Source organism: Diabrotica undecimpunctata, chromosome 3 (genome assembly GCF_040954645.1).
Source record: "Diabrotica undecimpunctata isolate CICGRU chromosome 3, icDiaUnde3, whole genome shotgun sequence".
NCBI lineage: Eukaryota > Metazoa > Arthropoda > Insecta > Coleoptera > Chrysomelidae > Diabrotica > Diabrotica undecimpunctata.
Window position 1 is genome coordinate 127,157,898 of NC_092805.1, and position 16,003 is coordinate 127,173,900.

The following is a 16,003-nucleotide window of genomic DNA, read 5'->3' on the forward strand; positions in this document are numbered from 1 at the left end:
CCCATCCCTTTATCCTGCCAATATCTAGCTATCTTTTTCCTATTCCTCCCTGACGAAGGGCAGCACCGATCATCAATACCAGATCAAGGCGCAGAGAAATGATCCTGGATCAGCTCGAAACTGGACTACTACAAATATGACTGGAGTAGTTTACTGCGATGGGGAAGGTAACGGGAAACCACCCCATTATTATTCCTTAGTTCATTCATAATGGTACTGACGAATGATACTAAAAGGTATATTGATCTTGGTTCTCGGACACCAAGAACCGGCAGAAGAAGACAAGCATTGGGCTTTCCAGGCCGTTGGAACAACTGGAATATGACGATTCGAAATGTGGACGTTGCGAAGAATGTTCCGCATACCATGGACAGATAGGGTGAGAAACAAGGAAGTCTTAAGAAAGGCAAATACTGAGAGAGAACTACTCAATTTGATCAAGGTACGAAAAATTGGATACCTCGGTCATATTTTGAGAGGAAAAAAATACGCAATCCCTCAACTAATCATCCAGGGAAAGATTAAAGGCAAGAGAGGAGTAGGTCGCAAACAAATGCCGTGGCTACGGAACATAAAGAACTGGAGCGGCATAAATAACACTGGCGATCTTTTGCATGCCGCCAAAGACAGACGTCTGGCCTTAAGATAATTCGCCAACGCACTATAGGTGCACGGCACTATAAGAAGAAGAAGGAATATGAGCAAAGAAATAAGAATACGCATTGAAAAAGCCACAGCCGCCTTCTATAAACTAAACAATTCTCATTAATAGGGATATTACATTAAATATTAAAATCAGATTAATAAGCTTAATGCTACATATGGCAATATGTCGCATTAAGCGTATACGAGGGTACATATTCCTCCGAGGCTACATTTTATAACCTCCAAATTGCTGTATGGCATGGAGAGCTGAGACACTAATAAAAAAAAATGGAGGCATTTGAGACGTGGATCTACTGACGAATATTATGGATAATTTGGGTTGATCGAATAGAAAATGAAATAGTTCTACACCTCTGCAAGATCGCCGGGAGAAGAGGGCCCAGATTGAAGAAAAATACCCAAAAGTGGCATCAAGAGACATCTGCTAATCTGTTTCGAGCTGCCGTAAACAAAGTTATTATTGCCAATATGATCGCCAACGTTCGATAATCGGATAGGGTACTGAAAACAGAAGAATAATACGAGACTAGGCGTTTCTAAGATTAATAAGCTTCCTTCCATTTTTGTTAAACACTAAGTTCTCCATCTTGAGGTATGCGATTTTGGCTCTTTTGCATGTATATTGCATAATTTGTGATTTCGTATAACCTGGTTATTTGTAGTCTGTATGTTGGAAGCACGACTAGCTTATAATACAATACTTGACTTGCTTATAACCTCTTGTTATTTTTAATGTGAGTCCAAGCTCTCCATATACTTGTGATATTTTGTTAATGAGTGTTTGTATTCCTTATGGACAATCCGTTGTGTCAAAGCCTTTGCTAAGTATCAGGAATTAGGAACGCTTAAGAATATACCACAACAAAGTTGCCAAAAAGTAACAACGGCTCGCCACGATCATTTCATTGTCCTACTAGCTATACGAGACCCAACAATTTCTTACCCACAGCTATAAAGGAAGATTTTGGAAGAAACAGGTGTTTCAGTTTAAAGGATAAGAAAAAGACTTTATGCCCAAAGACTATATCTTCAGAAGACAGTTACGAGTTCTGGAGTTATCCAGACAGTATTTTTTAACTTTCTTAAAATCTATTGAATTGTTGTAACTTAGAATTGATCTATTGAGACATCTTAAGCTAAATAAAGAACTGACACTTCGCGCACTATTGCCTGAATAAAATATTTTTATTATTGTTCCGTTCTTCTCAACTGAGTACATTTTACCAACTTTATTGTTTTTTAAACAATAAATCATAAAATAAAAATATTGACAATTCAAATATTGTTAACATCTAACTTCATTATGACCTAACACAACCCGTTATACACATTCTGCACTACGTGTGGCCTAACTTTTATAACAATACTCTGACAAATGTCACTTTCAATGTGTAGTTTCTTATGACTTTTTATGTAAAATAATTAGGGAAGTAGGAAATTATCAGTTTTGAATAATTTCTCATATAGTTTTCTATAGCCCGTTTGACGATTCACCACCAGGTATACTACGATAGAATGTTTAAATTTGTATATCTAGAACAAAACAGGAAAACAATAGGAGAGTTATCCTCCTTACTGAAAAATAAAGAATCCTACAAAACCAAAATAAAAATATCGATAAGTTACACATTACACATTATGTGTTAGACATGAAAAATTCACGAAACAAAAAGGAAAATCATGTAAAAAGATTGTATGAAATCCATTTGAGTGTGTTTTATTTATTCCGTCTTATAATTTATTCACGATGCCAGTTGCCCTCGCTACAAACACAACAGCACTTGTTTTAGACTCCTCGAAGATTGTGATTAAGATTAGACAAATAGAAAGCAGAAAAGTCTATTTTGGATTATCGGCAATTGGAATGGACTTCAATGGATTGATTTAAACTTTCCGGAACTTAATCTCTACTTGACACGATTTTCGTTAATATTGTTTCCAGAATTTAGAATGGTAAAAACTAAGAATCCTATTGACTGCATCGAAAGCAACGAACCGATATTTAACTATATCTTGTTAGGAAATTTCTAGTTGAACAATTATTTCAATAGAAATAAAGGCGTTTGGATAAACTTGTACAACATTTTCTAATCAATTGTTAACGGTAATTTTTTTATTTATAATTAAATTAGAAAAATACATAGAAAATTAGAAATCAACTTAATTAAAAAGTTTCAAATAAATATGTTAAAGGTTGAGCACTTGCAATGGAATATCCATCGATGTTTCTTCTTATAGAATGTTTATTTCAATTTGTACGAAATATTTTAGGCAAGATAGGCGTAGTGTTTCTTCTAACTATTGCTCCATCATTATCATCATCATCATCTTAGGCTCGCCAATCATCTGTGGATCCTGGCCTGCTCCAAGATTCTTCGACATTCTGTTCGGTTTCTGGTGACCTGTTGCCGTCTTCTGATTTTTAATACCTTTAAGTCCATCCAACCCACCTAATTCGCGATCGGCCTCAGCTTCTTTCTACCCTATGATTACCACCTTGTAACTACCATCATTATGTAATTATTCGAAGCAATGAGAAAGTATTTTCATTATTATCCGTTATTCATTGGTAGTTCACCTAATTCGCCATCGAAGATAAGTGTCCTCACTTCTCGTTGTTTCATATAAAGGTCGCTACTAGCGTATTCAGGCATGTTATGTTACTATAGCTGCCAAACAATTGAGAGAATTCCATTTCAGTTCAAGCTACCACAAGTGTTCCTGATGAGAGGTGAATAGTTCAAAACACGTGTGTAGCAATAATGGAGCTTGAATTAAAAATAATGTAATCGTCTACTTTCATTTCAACGTATAATAATTATTCTGCTACTGCATTTTCATGTTCATCGGTTCTATTATTAAGTTTGGTAGCAGTTCACTGGATTTATTGTATTGTATAATAAAAGATGTGGTTATAAAAAAGAGTTAGATTTCTGATATAATAAGCAGCATCTACTAAGGATCTGAGCACTCTGAATTGGAGTCACTGGATTATTTTTATTCTTGATGGTTTAGCACATTCTCACAACTGATCATTTGCAACACTGAACATTTTGTTGTTTGAAGACAACTCCATTATTTTTATTAGTAATCGTTCCAAACAGATAATACGAGTAGATAGGAGGTTAATATGTCAATAGGGTGTAAGATTGGGTGTAGATTTACTTGGCTTAGGAATCATAATAATCGCAGTACACACATATTATACGAAAGTAATGATGGTAAATGACAGACAAAAGTGATTTTGGTGAATGCAATATAGTTATTTCTGTTTTAACCTCTGCTGGAGTGAAGGTTATTATTGGTAAGAATATCAAAAAAGGTGCGTTGATATTTCTTCTGCTATATTTGCATTAATTCTAACTAATGTTCTTATTCCAATATAAATTCGCCGTTATTTAATTAAATCTACCATTCAGTCCTATCATCTTGAGAATTCTTATAAGCGTGATAAACTGTTTGTTAAAATTACTTTTACAATTGGACTACCAGAGAGAAGCTGAATGCTTAAGCCTCAATGGCAAGCATATTTATTCAAAACAGAAGATGTCAACTACCCCAACCGTCTTCATCTCTCTCCATTACATATATGGATTGGAGAAGGAAACGAAGGTATAATCATACAGAATACAGATATGACGCCAAGAATCGGGGTGAAAGTATACAGGGATCAAATCTGAAGAAATAATAAAAAGCATCCAGAGTTTGAAATAGTATCAAATAGAATGCAACCTAAATGTAATTTAGAAAAGCCCTTTAATGTCGTCTTTCTAGAATGGAACGAATGGCAGACCGATGCTGGTGTACAGATGACTAAATAAATATACTAAAACCGATGAGTTTGAGTATATGGAGGGAAAACAAGGCTAAGCGTTAGTGAAAGCCCAAGTAATCATTTCACTATCTTCCAAACAAAAAATTATTCTAAAGAGATGGTACATCTCTTAGAAACTAATAAACAAGAACAGCAGGGACAGATCTATAAAAATTATATCGGATAGCCAGGCGGCATTAAAGGCACTGAAATAGAATTCAATTTACTCCAGAGCAGTTTGGAACTATTTTCAGAATCTGATTTGGATCGAAAAAAGTAACAAAGTAAATTTACCCTGGGTGCCTGATCATATTAGTATTGAAGGTAAGGAAAAATCGGACCTACTTGCCAGGAGCGGGGCAAAAGAACATTCACAGGCTCAGAACCGTTCGTTGGCGTAGCAAGAAGCACAGCTAAAACAACAGTATTGGACTAAAGTGCGGATTGCAGATTTTATGCCCATGATCGGACTCAATAAATTTGAGCATTATCAAGTAGAGCCCTACAACTTCCTAAAAGTGTCACCTATGGCCATAATGGACTTTGTTAAAAAGGCTGGCCTGAAAGGACAGCTTAACCTAGGAACGAGCCACAATAAATCTTAGGTCAAGTGGAAAGGTGGTTTCACCTAGTTTTACAATCGGTGAAACAAGGATGACTATCAACATTCTCTGCTCGGTTCGCTGATAAAATCCCAACGGTCTAGTACATTTAGTAATTGTTTTTTGCAACGTTTGTCAAATTTTGACCGACTGATTGGAAATTACTATACAGCCAAGCATACGTGCCCAAAGCTAATATTTAAACAAAAAAATATTTACATTAATAAAATAAAACTGCATCAATTAAAACGTTCAAAAAAAGGATATTTTTGAAATTGTATAGTCGTTTATAGATTAGTATTCACAAATGGAAAGTTTTTAATAAAACATAAATATACACTCCCGTTAGTAACGATTAATCTTCTTTTTTCAATGAAAGAAATCTACAGCAGTAGGTTTATTTGAGCTATGAATGTATTATTATTATTATTAAAAGTTGGGATTTTTACTGTTGTATGCTTCCAATAATGTATCTGCCAAAATATTCCCAAGACGATCGAATTGACTATATATTATATTAATGACTAAATAAATATAAAAAATACTTACATTAAATATTCTTTCGGATTGTGTACGAATGTTATATTCCAAATTTTGTGCTAAATTTAAATTGTATTTGTTATTTTGGCTTATTATAACAAACACGATATGCTGGATATCTGAAACAATATAAAATAAACACATATTATTCAAAAAATTAAATTTAACAGTTCTCAATAGTTTCAATCTGCCCTTAACAATTTTATAAGCTTAAATTAAAAGTGTTGCTCTGTACCTATAATATTTAACTAATTCCACACTATGTATTAAAATATTGAGATCAAAGGACGAGTTTGGTGGGTTCTAGCTTTACAAAACAATTATGTTATAATTTCTAGCGGATATGTAATAGTAGATTATGTCAAAAATGTTTGTAATCAATTCTAAAAAATTCTAAAAATGTGTACATAAAAGCATCACTATAAGAACATGCAGATTTAATCTACTAATATATTAATAAAAGAGGGACATTAATTAAAAAGAAAGATGCTATTCAGATCTTAAAAAATAATTGTAGCAGTACCCCATAGTCAATTAAAAACATACAGAATGTAACAATACAAATAAATTATACAAATAAAAGAATAAGAATCCAAATTGATATCTCATCATCATCGTTATGAAGCGCTACATCTTGGCTGACTACTAAATTTTTTTCCAAAAGGCTCGGTCTTCCATCAATATGTTTCTTCGGTTACTATATGAACAATACTTAACGAATCAGTGGATATCAGTGAAATTGTACCGCAGAGAATCACGATGGAATTAGATCCAGAATTGAGCAGACCAGAGCCACTTTTAGAAGGATGTCCAAGGTATTATGTAACAGAGACCTAAGATTGGCATTGCGTATCCGCCTAGTTTACTGCTACGTGTTCTCAGTCTTACTTTATGGTGTCGAGTCTTGGGCTGTGAATAAAAGTGACCTAAACCACCATGAGGCTTTTGAAATGTGATGCTATAGAAGAATTTTTAAAAGTTTCTTGGGTGGAGAAGATTCGAAATTCCACAAGACTAGAACGTCTTATCAAGACTACTGAGATTATAAAAAGTATCAGAACAGAAAGCTGGACTACTTTGGACATGTATTCGGACAGGAAGAAGAAAGACTTCATGGTTAAAGAACTTGCGAGATTGATATGTATTCATTGATAAAAGATACATGCTATTTAGGGTGGCAGTGAATAAAATTAAAATAGCTATGGTAACCAACGTTCTTAAAGGACATAGTACATGAAGAATAAGTCTATGTACGTGTCCTGCCCAACTTATTCCCTGAGATTTATTATTTTGGAGAATATTATTATCAGTATAAAGTTATTTTATTTCTACGACTGTTCTCAATCTATATGGATTTGCGAATATATCGTGACGAGGTCCAAAAATTTTTATATTTTTTTTTTTTGAAACGTCCGAGTTTTTCTTTATTACATTTGGTAATTGTCCATGTTTCGCATCCATATGTTATTCTAGGTCTGACAATGGATTTGTAGATTTTTATTTGGGATGTCCTTCAGTGGATACATATATCTGTATGCAGCCTGGATTCTGCTTTTTATTTCTATAGTGATATCATTCCCATCCGTTCAACTCTTTTTAAGTTATAGGTGTTGACGGTGATATTTTGTCCAATTGTGTCCCTTAGACCTGTTCTGTTTATGCACATTTTGTTTTTTCTTCATTGATTGTCAGTCTAACTTCTTCTGTTACTCCCTTGACTTTATTGAAAATGTCTTTTACGCACAGGATGGAATTTTTCATGAGATCAATATCGTCAGCTTATGTTAGCAGCAACTTGGGACCTTGAGCCGTTAGTAGTTTGGTATTTATTTCGGCTGTTCTCATCGATTTAACACGAAATTAAAAATTTTATTATTCACCCGTACTTTAGATACTCCACTTTCCATGCAAACTTTCGTCATCTGAAGTAGTTGTTGGGGTATTGAGAGCTCCGCCATCGCATTCCACACTTGATTCCTCTCCACGTTATTATGTGCCTGTCGGAAGTTGATAAAGAGGTTATGTATCAGTATGTTATATTCCCATTCTTTCGCTAGAAGCCGTTAGTATAAATAGTTGGTCAATTGTTACTGTGATCGACTAAGAAAAATTTTTGGAGGATTTTGTATGCGATGTTAATTAAGAATATTCGTCTGTAGTTAACACATTTCATTTTGCCTCCTTTTCTGTAGATAGGTATTATAATGATTTTCTTCTAACTTGTTGGAATTTTTTGTTCTTGCCGTACTAGCGTTATTAGATGGTGTATCTGGTAATGTGGTGCTTCTCCCCCATATTTTAGAAACTCAGCTGGTATCTTATCACTTCTTAATGCTTTGTGGTTTTTTTAATTTAAGACCTTTTGGGTATCTTTAAAAGCAGGTTACTTTACTGGCATGTCCACTGTCATATATACTTCTTTTTATGCGATATTGTTAGTACTATACTTAAAAGGTTCTTGAAATATTTTTTCCAATCTTCTATTAATTTTTCATCTTCGAGTATCAACTTCTTCGTCTTCCTGTTAGTGTTGGAACAGAGTTGGTCCTATAATTTCCTTTGCCTGAGAAAATTGCTCCATTCCCTAAAACCAAGTTTAGCTGGATCTCTTTGTATTGCTTCAATTTTTTTTCATTCTTCGTCGTACCATATCTTTTCCTCTTTCTTTTACTTTTTTTTAAACATCTGACTAGCCGTTTTAATGATTAATTTAGAAGTCATCTTCCTTTATTTCATTACATTCTATTTGGTAGTTCAGGGTTTGTTCAATTTCTTCTCTATATTTTTGCTGTTTCATTCGCCAGTTCATTTATGTTCCAATGTCGGTTTCACTTTGACTTATTAACAAATCAGGTACAATATTTTGCAGGAAATGTAAATAATCAGCACCATTTAAACGAGCAGGCATCAACTACTCATATCCCGACGTTTTATTCTCGTTATGTAAGATATTTCCTGCGGAAGATTTTGAAATTACGGATACATGCTGATAGTCTTCGAATGCTAATTTCTAAATTTTCCTCAACCTTCATTATAATAACATCTTCATGTGCTCCTGTTACATCATTATGTCGCCCTGTTTCATAATTTTTTGGGAACATTGAACTTGTTTCTCTTAATCGGGAAATTTTTCAGCGTCTCTACGTTACTGCTAGACCGTTACATCTCATTTTGGAATAAACTAAATGCCTAATCAGCGTATTCCTCATGATTCTGAAAATCATTCTTTCATGATTTTAAAAAAACGAAAAATTTTCAAATCGATTTTTCTCGAAAACGGTGTATCCTACCGACATACAATAGGAGTACCTTTTAGTACTAAAATACCTGAAAATTTAATAATCTAGTATCACAAACGCTTAAAAGTAAAAAACAAAAAAGATATGCGTTAAAGTAACCATTGACCTACCCAAAACGGATGCCTATGACCGGTACTAGAAATTAGCAATTAACGGAATCGATTCAACTCTGGTGGATAAATAATTGTACCAGTTTTTGTTTCTCTAAATAGAAGCATTCTGGAGGTATTTAAAAGAAACTAATTGCAAGCAGCCAGTTTCAAAGAGCTCTAGCTCTCATAGGAAGCATTTTCACACTAAGTGAATTGGGTTAAATTGTCTTAAAATTATCTCAGGAATCTCCGTTCTTCGTTTGTCAGGAGAGTTTCTGGACACCCTGTATAGGTTTTGAAGATTAGGCACTAATAATGGAAATTCTATAACGAGCTGTCAACGGGAGGGACAAATTTTATTGATTTCATGAGAATCGTATAAAATGGCAAAAATCTATATAACAGTAACAGCTTTATACAGGGTTACGCAATTGAACTGTTACCAACTTCACATCGATATATCTGGCAAATCGATAATGACAGCTACGTCAAAGTTGGCCTGATAGCACTTCAGTATGTTTATAAGCCGTCAAAAGCATTTGCATTTAAGTTTTATACGTACAACAAAAGTTATTTGCAATGGAATTTAAACGTAATAGTTTGATTGCGTTATATTTGGCTGGAAAATCACAACCAGCTATTGTTCGTCAGCTCAAACACATCAAAGTGAATAAAATGTTTGTGTATCGCACCATAACTCGTTATTAAGGAAGTAATAATAATATTGAAGCAGGAGCTCAAGGTCAAGCCTTACAAGTTCCAAAAAGCACACAATCTTACACCAAAGCAAAAAAAAGTTCGGCTTGAAAGAGCAAATGAGTTGTTACGCCTGCGCGAACGTGGCGAATTTCCGAACATAGTGTTCTCTGATGAGAAAAATTTCCCTATTGAGCAGTTCATAAACTCTCAAAATGATCGTGTTTACTTGACCGAACGCACCTACGAAAGTTTGAGCTTACGAACGGCCACCCGAAGTAATTTCCCATCTCAAGTAATGGTATGGGCAGCTGTAACCGCCGATGGACGCTCTCCAATCATTCTTATTGAATCTGGTGTCAAAGTCAATGCAACTCATTATCGGGAATATGTTTTAGAAGCTGCTTTAGAGCCGTGGGCACGCAAACATTTCGGTTGTAGACCATGGACGTTCCAACAAGACTCGTCACCGTCTCATAAAGCTAGTGTGAATCCAAGAATGGTTAAAAAACCATGTTCCACACTTCATTTCATTTACACAATGGCTTTCGGTTTCGCCACACGCAAATCCGATGGACTATTCCATCTGGTCCATTTTGGAGAACAAGGTGAGGACTAAAAAATATGCCAGTATGGATACGCTGAAGAAAGCAATTATACGTGAATGTGCCAAAATATCGGAAGATCACATTCGTATAGCATGCATCTCGTTTTTTGATCGTTTGAAGGCCAAAGTAAAGGCAAAAGGTGGCCACATCGCGCTAAAGTGAGTGGATTCTGAAATGTTGATTATGTTCACACATTTTTGTCATTTGAATCGATAAAAAATAATTTCACACCAAAAAACTATGGTCGTTTGAATAGGTAACAGTTCAATTGCGTAACCCTGTAGAAACTGACTTCAGTTGCGACAAAATGCAAAAATTGCATACGCAAGCTGGACTCTTCCCTTTGAAACCTATTTTGATTTTTGGCAATAGGACACTCTGATCAAAAGATATTAAATTTTTACCGTAAAGTTGATACAAATGTTATGTAAAAGATTGATTTCGCGAGGGTAACTGACATTTAAAATCGCCGGTTGCTTCAAGCGTTGTTTCTGAGAGAGCGGTTTACTCTAAACAAAAAGTGTTAACAAACATTTTTGTTTAAAATAATCTCAGCAACTTTTCTTGTTTGAAACATTTTTTTCTATGGTGAACAGATTCTTGGTAAATCTATGTTTCCCGTTTTCCCTCCTACGAAGGAGTTTTAGGGAGAAGCCCGAGGGTAGGAGTGGCAATCTTTTTTGCATCTTTTTTTCGGGTAACAAATTTGACATTTTCAGCAAAATTCAGCTTTTCGTAAGATTTTTAGAAGTCAAATCTCTGACCATTGTACTATTCATGCACTTTAAAATCGAAATACCAGAATGAAAACTTCTCACCAATTAATGTAAATAAACAAATTTGTTTTTTAATACGAGTAGGTGGATGCTGTTTTTATTTTTTTCCGAATTTCGCGTTCCGTTACCAGTGATGATGGATGGACACGGACGGAGAAAACATTTTTCTTTATTAAATATGATACCGGCCGTTTGTTTGGGAGTTGATACAGAGATTAAGTGGTATTAAAAATGTGTCTCAGTGCAAAGCTCAGTTTAGTTTGAAGGGCAATCGTTACACAATTTTATACGATCTTAAAGTTATTTAAAGAAAACTTCAGTGATTTTTCTTTTTGTGTACTACTATATTCGGCAGCCTTTGTTTATTGTTGCTGAGTTTATATTATTTAGCCCATCATATGAATACAATAAGTAAAATAGTACAATAAAAACAGGAAACATTTCCATCGCACGTATATTTGTTATTACATAAATAATAATTGTTGAGATATATATAAGTTTTGAAGAATTTTTGTATTAAATTTTTTTTCTAAAAAATGGAATGATAATGAATGGATAATGGAAAAATGTTGGGAATACTAGGAATACCAAAGAAATTAATTAATTTCACAAAAGCTTGTGTAGAGGGGTGTAGAAGTGCAGTAAGACTCGAAGGGAAACTACCCGACCTTTTTACAATAAATAGTGGTCTTAAACAGGGAGATGCTCTATGTTCACTCCTCTTTAACGTTGTTTTGGAGAGCATGGTACGAAAAACAAACACAGGAAATCTCCATTTCAGAAATCAAGGTCCTCACATTATACTATTACTATATCATGAATATATAAAAGTTGTTGGAAATACAACTTGTAGAGTCAAGGAAGAATTCATTAAACTGGAAAATGCCGTAAAGAAATTGGAGTCCGAAAAAAGAACAGAGCGACGAGACAGAGACGCTGACATCTAAGATCAGAATAGCGATGATGATTGCCAACCTCCGTCGCGGAGATGGCACGTGAAGAAGAAGACGAGACAGATTAGGGCAGAACGTGACAATGGACCAATGAAATTTGAAAAAGTTTATCAGTTCAAATATTTGGGAGCTACAATCACCTATGATAAAAAAATTACACAAGAAATTAATAAAAGAGTATAAGGTGGAAATCTTTGCTGTTTTGAGTCACAAAAAATAATGAAATACAAAGATAAGAATTTACCATTCAATCATAAGACCTATCTTCTTCTTCAAGTGCCATCTTTGCGGTGGAGGTCGGCAATCATCATAGCTATTCGGACTTTTGAGACGGCTGCTCTAAAAAGTTGATTTGATGTACATCCGTACCACTTTCTCAGGTTGCGCAGCCATGACATTCTACGCCTCCCTATGCTTCTCTTTCCTTGGATCTATCCCTGCATAATCAGTTGGAGCAAGGTGTATTTCTCTCCACGTGTAATATGTCCGAGATATTTCATTTTTCTTGTTTTAATTGTATTTAAAATTTCTATTTCTTTATTCATCCTTCTCAGAACCTCTTTATTTGTGACGTGTTCTGTCCACGATATTTTCAGAATTCTTCTATACACCCACAGCTCGAATGATTTCAGTTTTTTCATTGATGTCGCATTCAAGGTCCAAGATTACATTTCATCTAAGACCTACGACTGAACTCTATTTTCTATTTCGGCTATGTATATCAGATATAGAATGGGGATTAGAATACAGCCTTGTGGAATACTAATATTAACATTTCTTTCACCTATTATTTTATTCCCTATTCTTAATGAGATTGTTCTGTTGTTGTACAATTTTATAATTCGTTTAGCAAAATCTATATTTAGACCAATATTTTTCATCTCATTATATAAAATTTACAAAGGTTTACATTATCGTAAGCGGTTTCTATATCTACAAAGAGAGTAACTACTGATTTAGAAAAGGAAGTGTTGATATCATTTAAGGGAAATTTCTTATACAAAGTGTCTTTATGGTGATTTTTTTGACTCTAGCTCTTTAGACTCCATTCACGTTCTAAATCTTCCTTAGCTCATGCTGGCGCTATTCTATCTAGGAATTCTTCGGCCCAATCATCTTCAATTATCTTGCTAACAGGTTCTTTGTAGGTACTCTTTAACTTTTTAAGATAATTCCATATTACAGTTAATGGAGTATTTCTACATATTAAGTTTTTTACTACAAAAATATTTTAACGAAAGTTTAACTTTGTACTTTTTACTTTGTTTTATAATTTTTTTTGTCATTTTACTCATTTCTATAAAATCGTTAGGTTTATATTTCTTTTTAAGCGTAAAAGAGCTTCATTTCTTAACCCTGCTGTCTTGTTTAAGTTAACTGAACAAATGTACTGTTCGGGTCAATATGACCCAACTATGGTTTACGCTCCTTAATCGAAATAAAATAAGCTAATGATGCTAAACAAAACTTTATTAACAAAAAATTATGATTAACCAGAAAAGCCTAATAACAAATATCTACACAATTTAATTCAGTTTACAACTGGAAAAGTCAAAGAATGGGCTTAACAAATATGATTATGACATATAAAACTTAAGATATTAGTCTTGTTATCGTTTTTAGAGCAAAATTTACAGCGTGTTCGTTTAACAGGCGCAGTTAGATTGTTCATAGACGATTCACTAGAATTTCCATCTTGTCTACTCGTTTCTGCTCGTGTCCTTTTTACCAGTTCTTGTGAGTGTTTAGTTCTTGGTCTATTTTTCCTGGAAGCGATAAGTGACTTCATCAGTGTTTTTTCCAAATCCTCAAGAAAAATTCTCCGTTTTGTCAGTTTATTGGTATTCCATTATTGGGGATTTATTGATGTCCATAAAACGAACGCGTATATGTACCTACAAGCTGATCTAGAGTATCCACTGCTCCCTTACTGAAATTGTAATCTAAAATAATTTGGGGCTTTTTGTCATTTCTATCACTAATAACATTTTTATCGTACAAAGTAGTCATAAGTTAACAATAGTGGTATCTTGCGTGAAGTAAAAAGACGAACTATGAACTTCTTTATTCGCGATTTGTGCTGGAAGCTCCGGTTTATTTTTTCTTATAGTCCTTAGTATTGTATTTTTTCTCTTACGAGGAAGTTGTCCTAAATTGAACGATGTACAAAAATATCACAAGTAATATTGTGGCTTTTCAAATCACTACTCAAGTCGCACACCACACGCATTCCCTGATTTCGTTCTGGCGCAGCACCTGTTTCCTTTCTTGTATAGATCTGCAGTTTTAGACAATAAAAAGTTTTACTGTCACATAAGGCCCAAATTTTTATGCCATATTTCGCCGGATTGCTTGGAATGTACTGTTTGAAGGACAGCGGCCTCTAAAACGCAACTAATGGTTTATCGACGGTAAAATTATCATCAGGGTTAAAAATTTTTGGTAGATTTTCTACCCATTTTTCCCAAATTCCACGTATTGCGGCAAGTTTATTAAAACTTCTTCTCTAGTCCGGTCTCTTAGTCTTGTTATCAAAGCGTATTACTTGCGTAATTTTTGTAAATACTTCAAAGGACATTGACGTTAGGTCACAAAGACCTATGTATGCTTGAAAACCAATTTTATTTCAGTCTTTCCAGTTTGGTCATATTTATTTATTACTACTACATACTACATACATACATTACTACATAAGTTTAGCACAAAAAACGCAGAGTTTTAAATTCTCAACGCGGTTCTTCCCGAGAACTTAAAAATTTTCTTATCTGACGGCGGAAATTTTTCCCAACATCAAGAAATTTTGATTAAATTACGTTTTGTAGACGATACATTAATGATGACGGATAACAACAATTTATTATTTACAAAACGTAATGCAATGCCTTAAAAAATGCTGCCGTGAATACGGCTGAAGATGAATGTGAAGAAACTAAATGCATGGTCATGACTAAATAAAAATATGCAAACATCCAATTGATTATATTGAAGATACTGGAATTAGTATGTCCTGTCGACTGCCCAAAAAGATCTTTTTGGCTTGATGGCAATCCTGTGCAGCGTGTAGCCTTGTATTGCTATATAAGTATTTATTTAGTATATCATTTTAAGTGCTTACATGGTAATATTTGGCGGAACAGTGTTTCTATTTGTTTGTTTTATATAAAATATATTTCACTTTATATAAAATATAACATCATTATTTATACAAATTGAGAGTTTTTTTTGGTTTGGTTTGTTAGCAAGATTTCAGTGTTAAGATGAACTCACACCGGCAACCTTTCCTTTATCTCTCTAGGAGTTACATAAAAAAACCGTTACTTCAATTTCATATTTACAAAACATGTAGTGTTTTCATCACATAACGAGCAAATACGTCTCTCAGTTTTTTATTTAAATATTTTTTAACTCTTCAATTAAGTTTCCCAAAAGAAATTTCTCTTCTAAAGTTATTCAACGAACTATCTCTATTGAAAAACCGTGCATTGTTTTCCCTCACAATCGATCAAAAACCTTTTATATATTAGAGTATAAAATTTGAGTTGATGCGGTGCCGCTTGCCGTCAACTTGAAACTCTAAAGCGACTTGGACTGCTTTGTTTGAAACTGAATCCAAGCATACAAAAGCAGGGCAAAATTCTTAAAGAGTGAATTTTTATATGGTTTTTGTTCGATCTTGGAGTCATTTATCTCGTTCACTAGGTCTCCGAATAAAAATCAACCGTCGGACCTGCCAAAGCTTCCGGTATATAAAAAAGTTCAAGGAGAGCTTAAGGAAAAAGTTTATAGAAAGAACGTATAAAAATGGTGAAATAAATTCTTTATTTGATGTCAGACTTCTAGATCAGATATTTTTTACTCTATTCATTTTTTGAAATAAATAAAGAATTTATTCCTTTTTGGTCATAAAACGTTTGGTTTACATCTAAAAATATAGGGTGTCTCAAAGTAATCTGAAAT

At 33.9% G+C, this 16,003-nt stretch overlaps 1 protein-coding gene across 1 annotated transcript in view; it reads right to left on the reverse strand.

Annotated features, from left to right (window-relative positions):
• LOC140436164 (beta-1,3-glucosyltransferase) overlaps positions 1-16,003 on the reverse strand; it is an 84,505-nt gene that overhangs the window by 20,976 nt on the left and 47,526 nt on the right. The window contains exon 2 of the mRNA XM_072524873.1: positions 5,632-5,741. Coding sequence (XP_072380974.1) covers positions 5,632-5,741 — 110 coding nt within the window. The remainder of the gene's footprint in view (positions 1-5,631; positions 5,742-16,003) is intronic.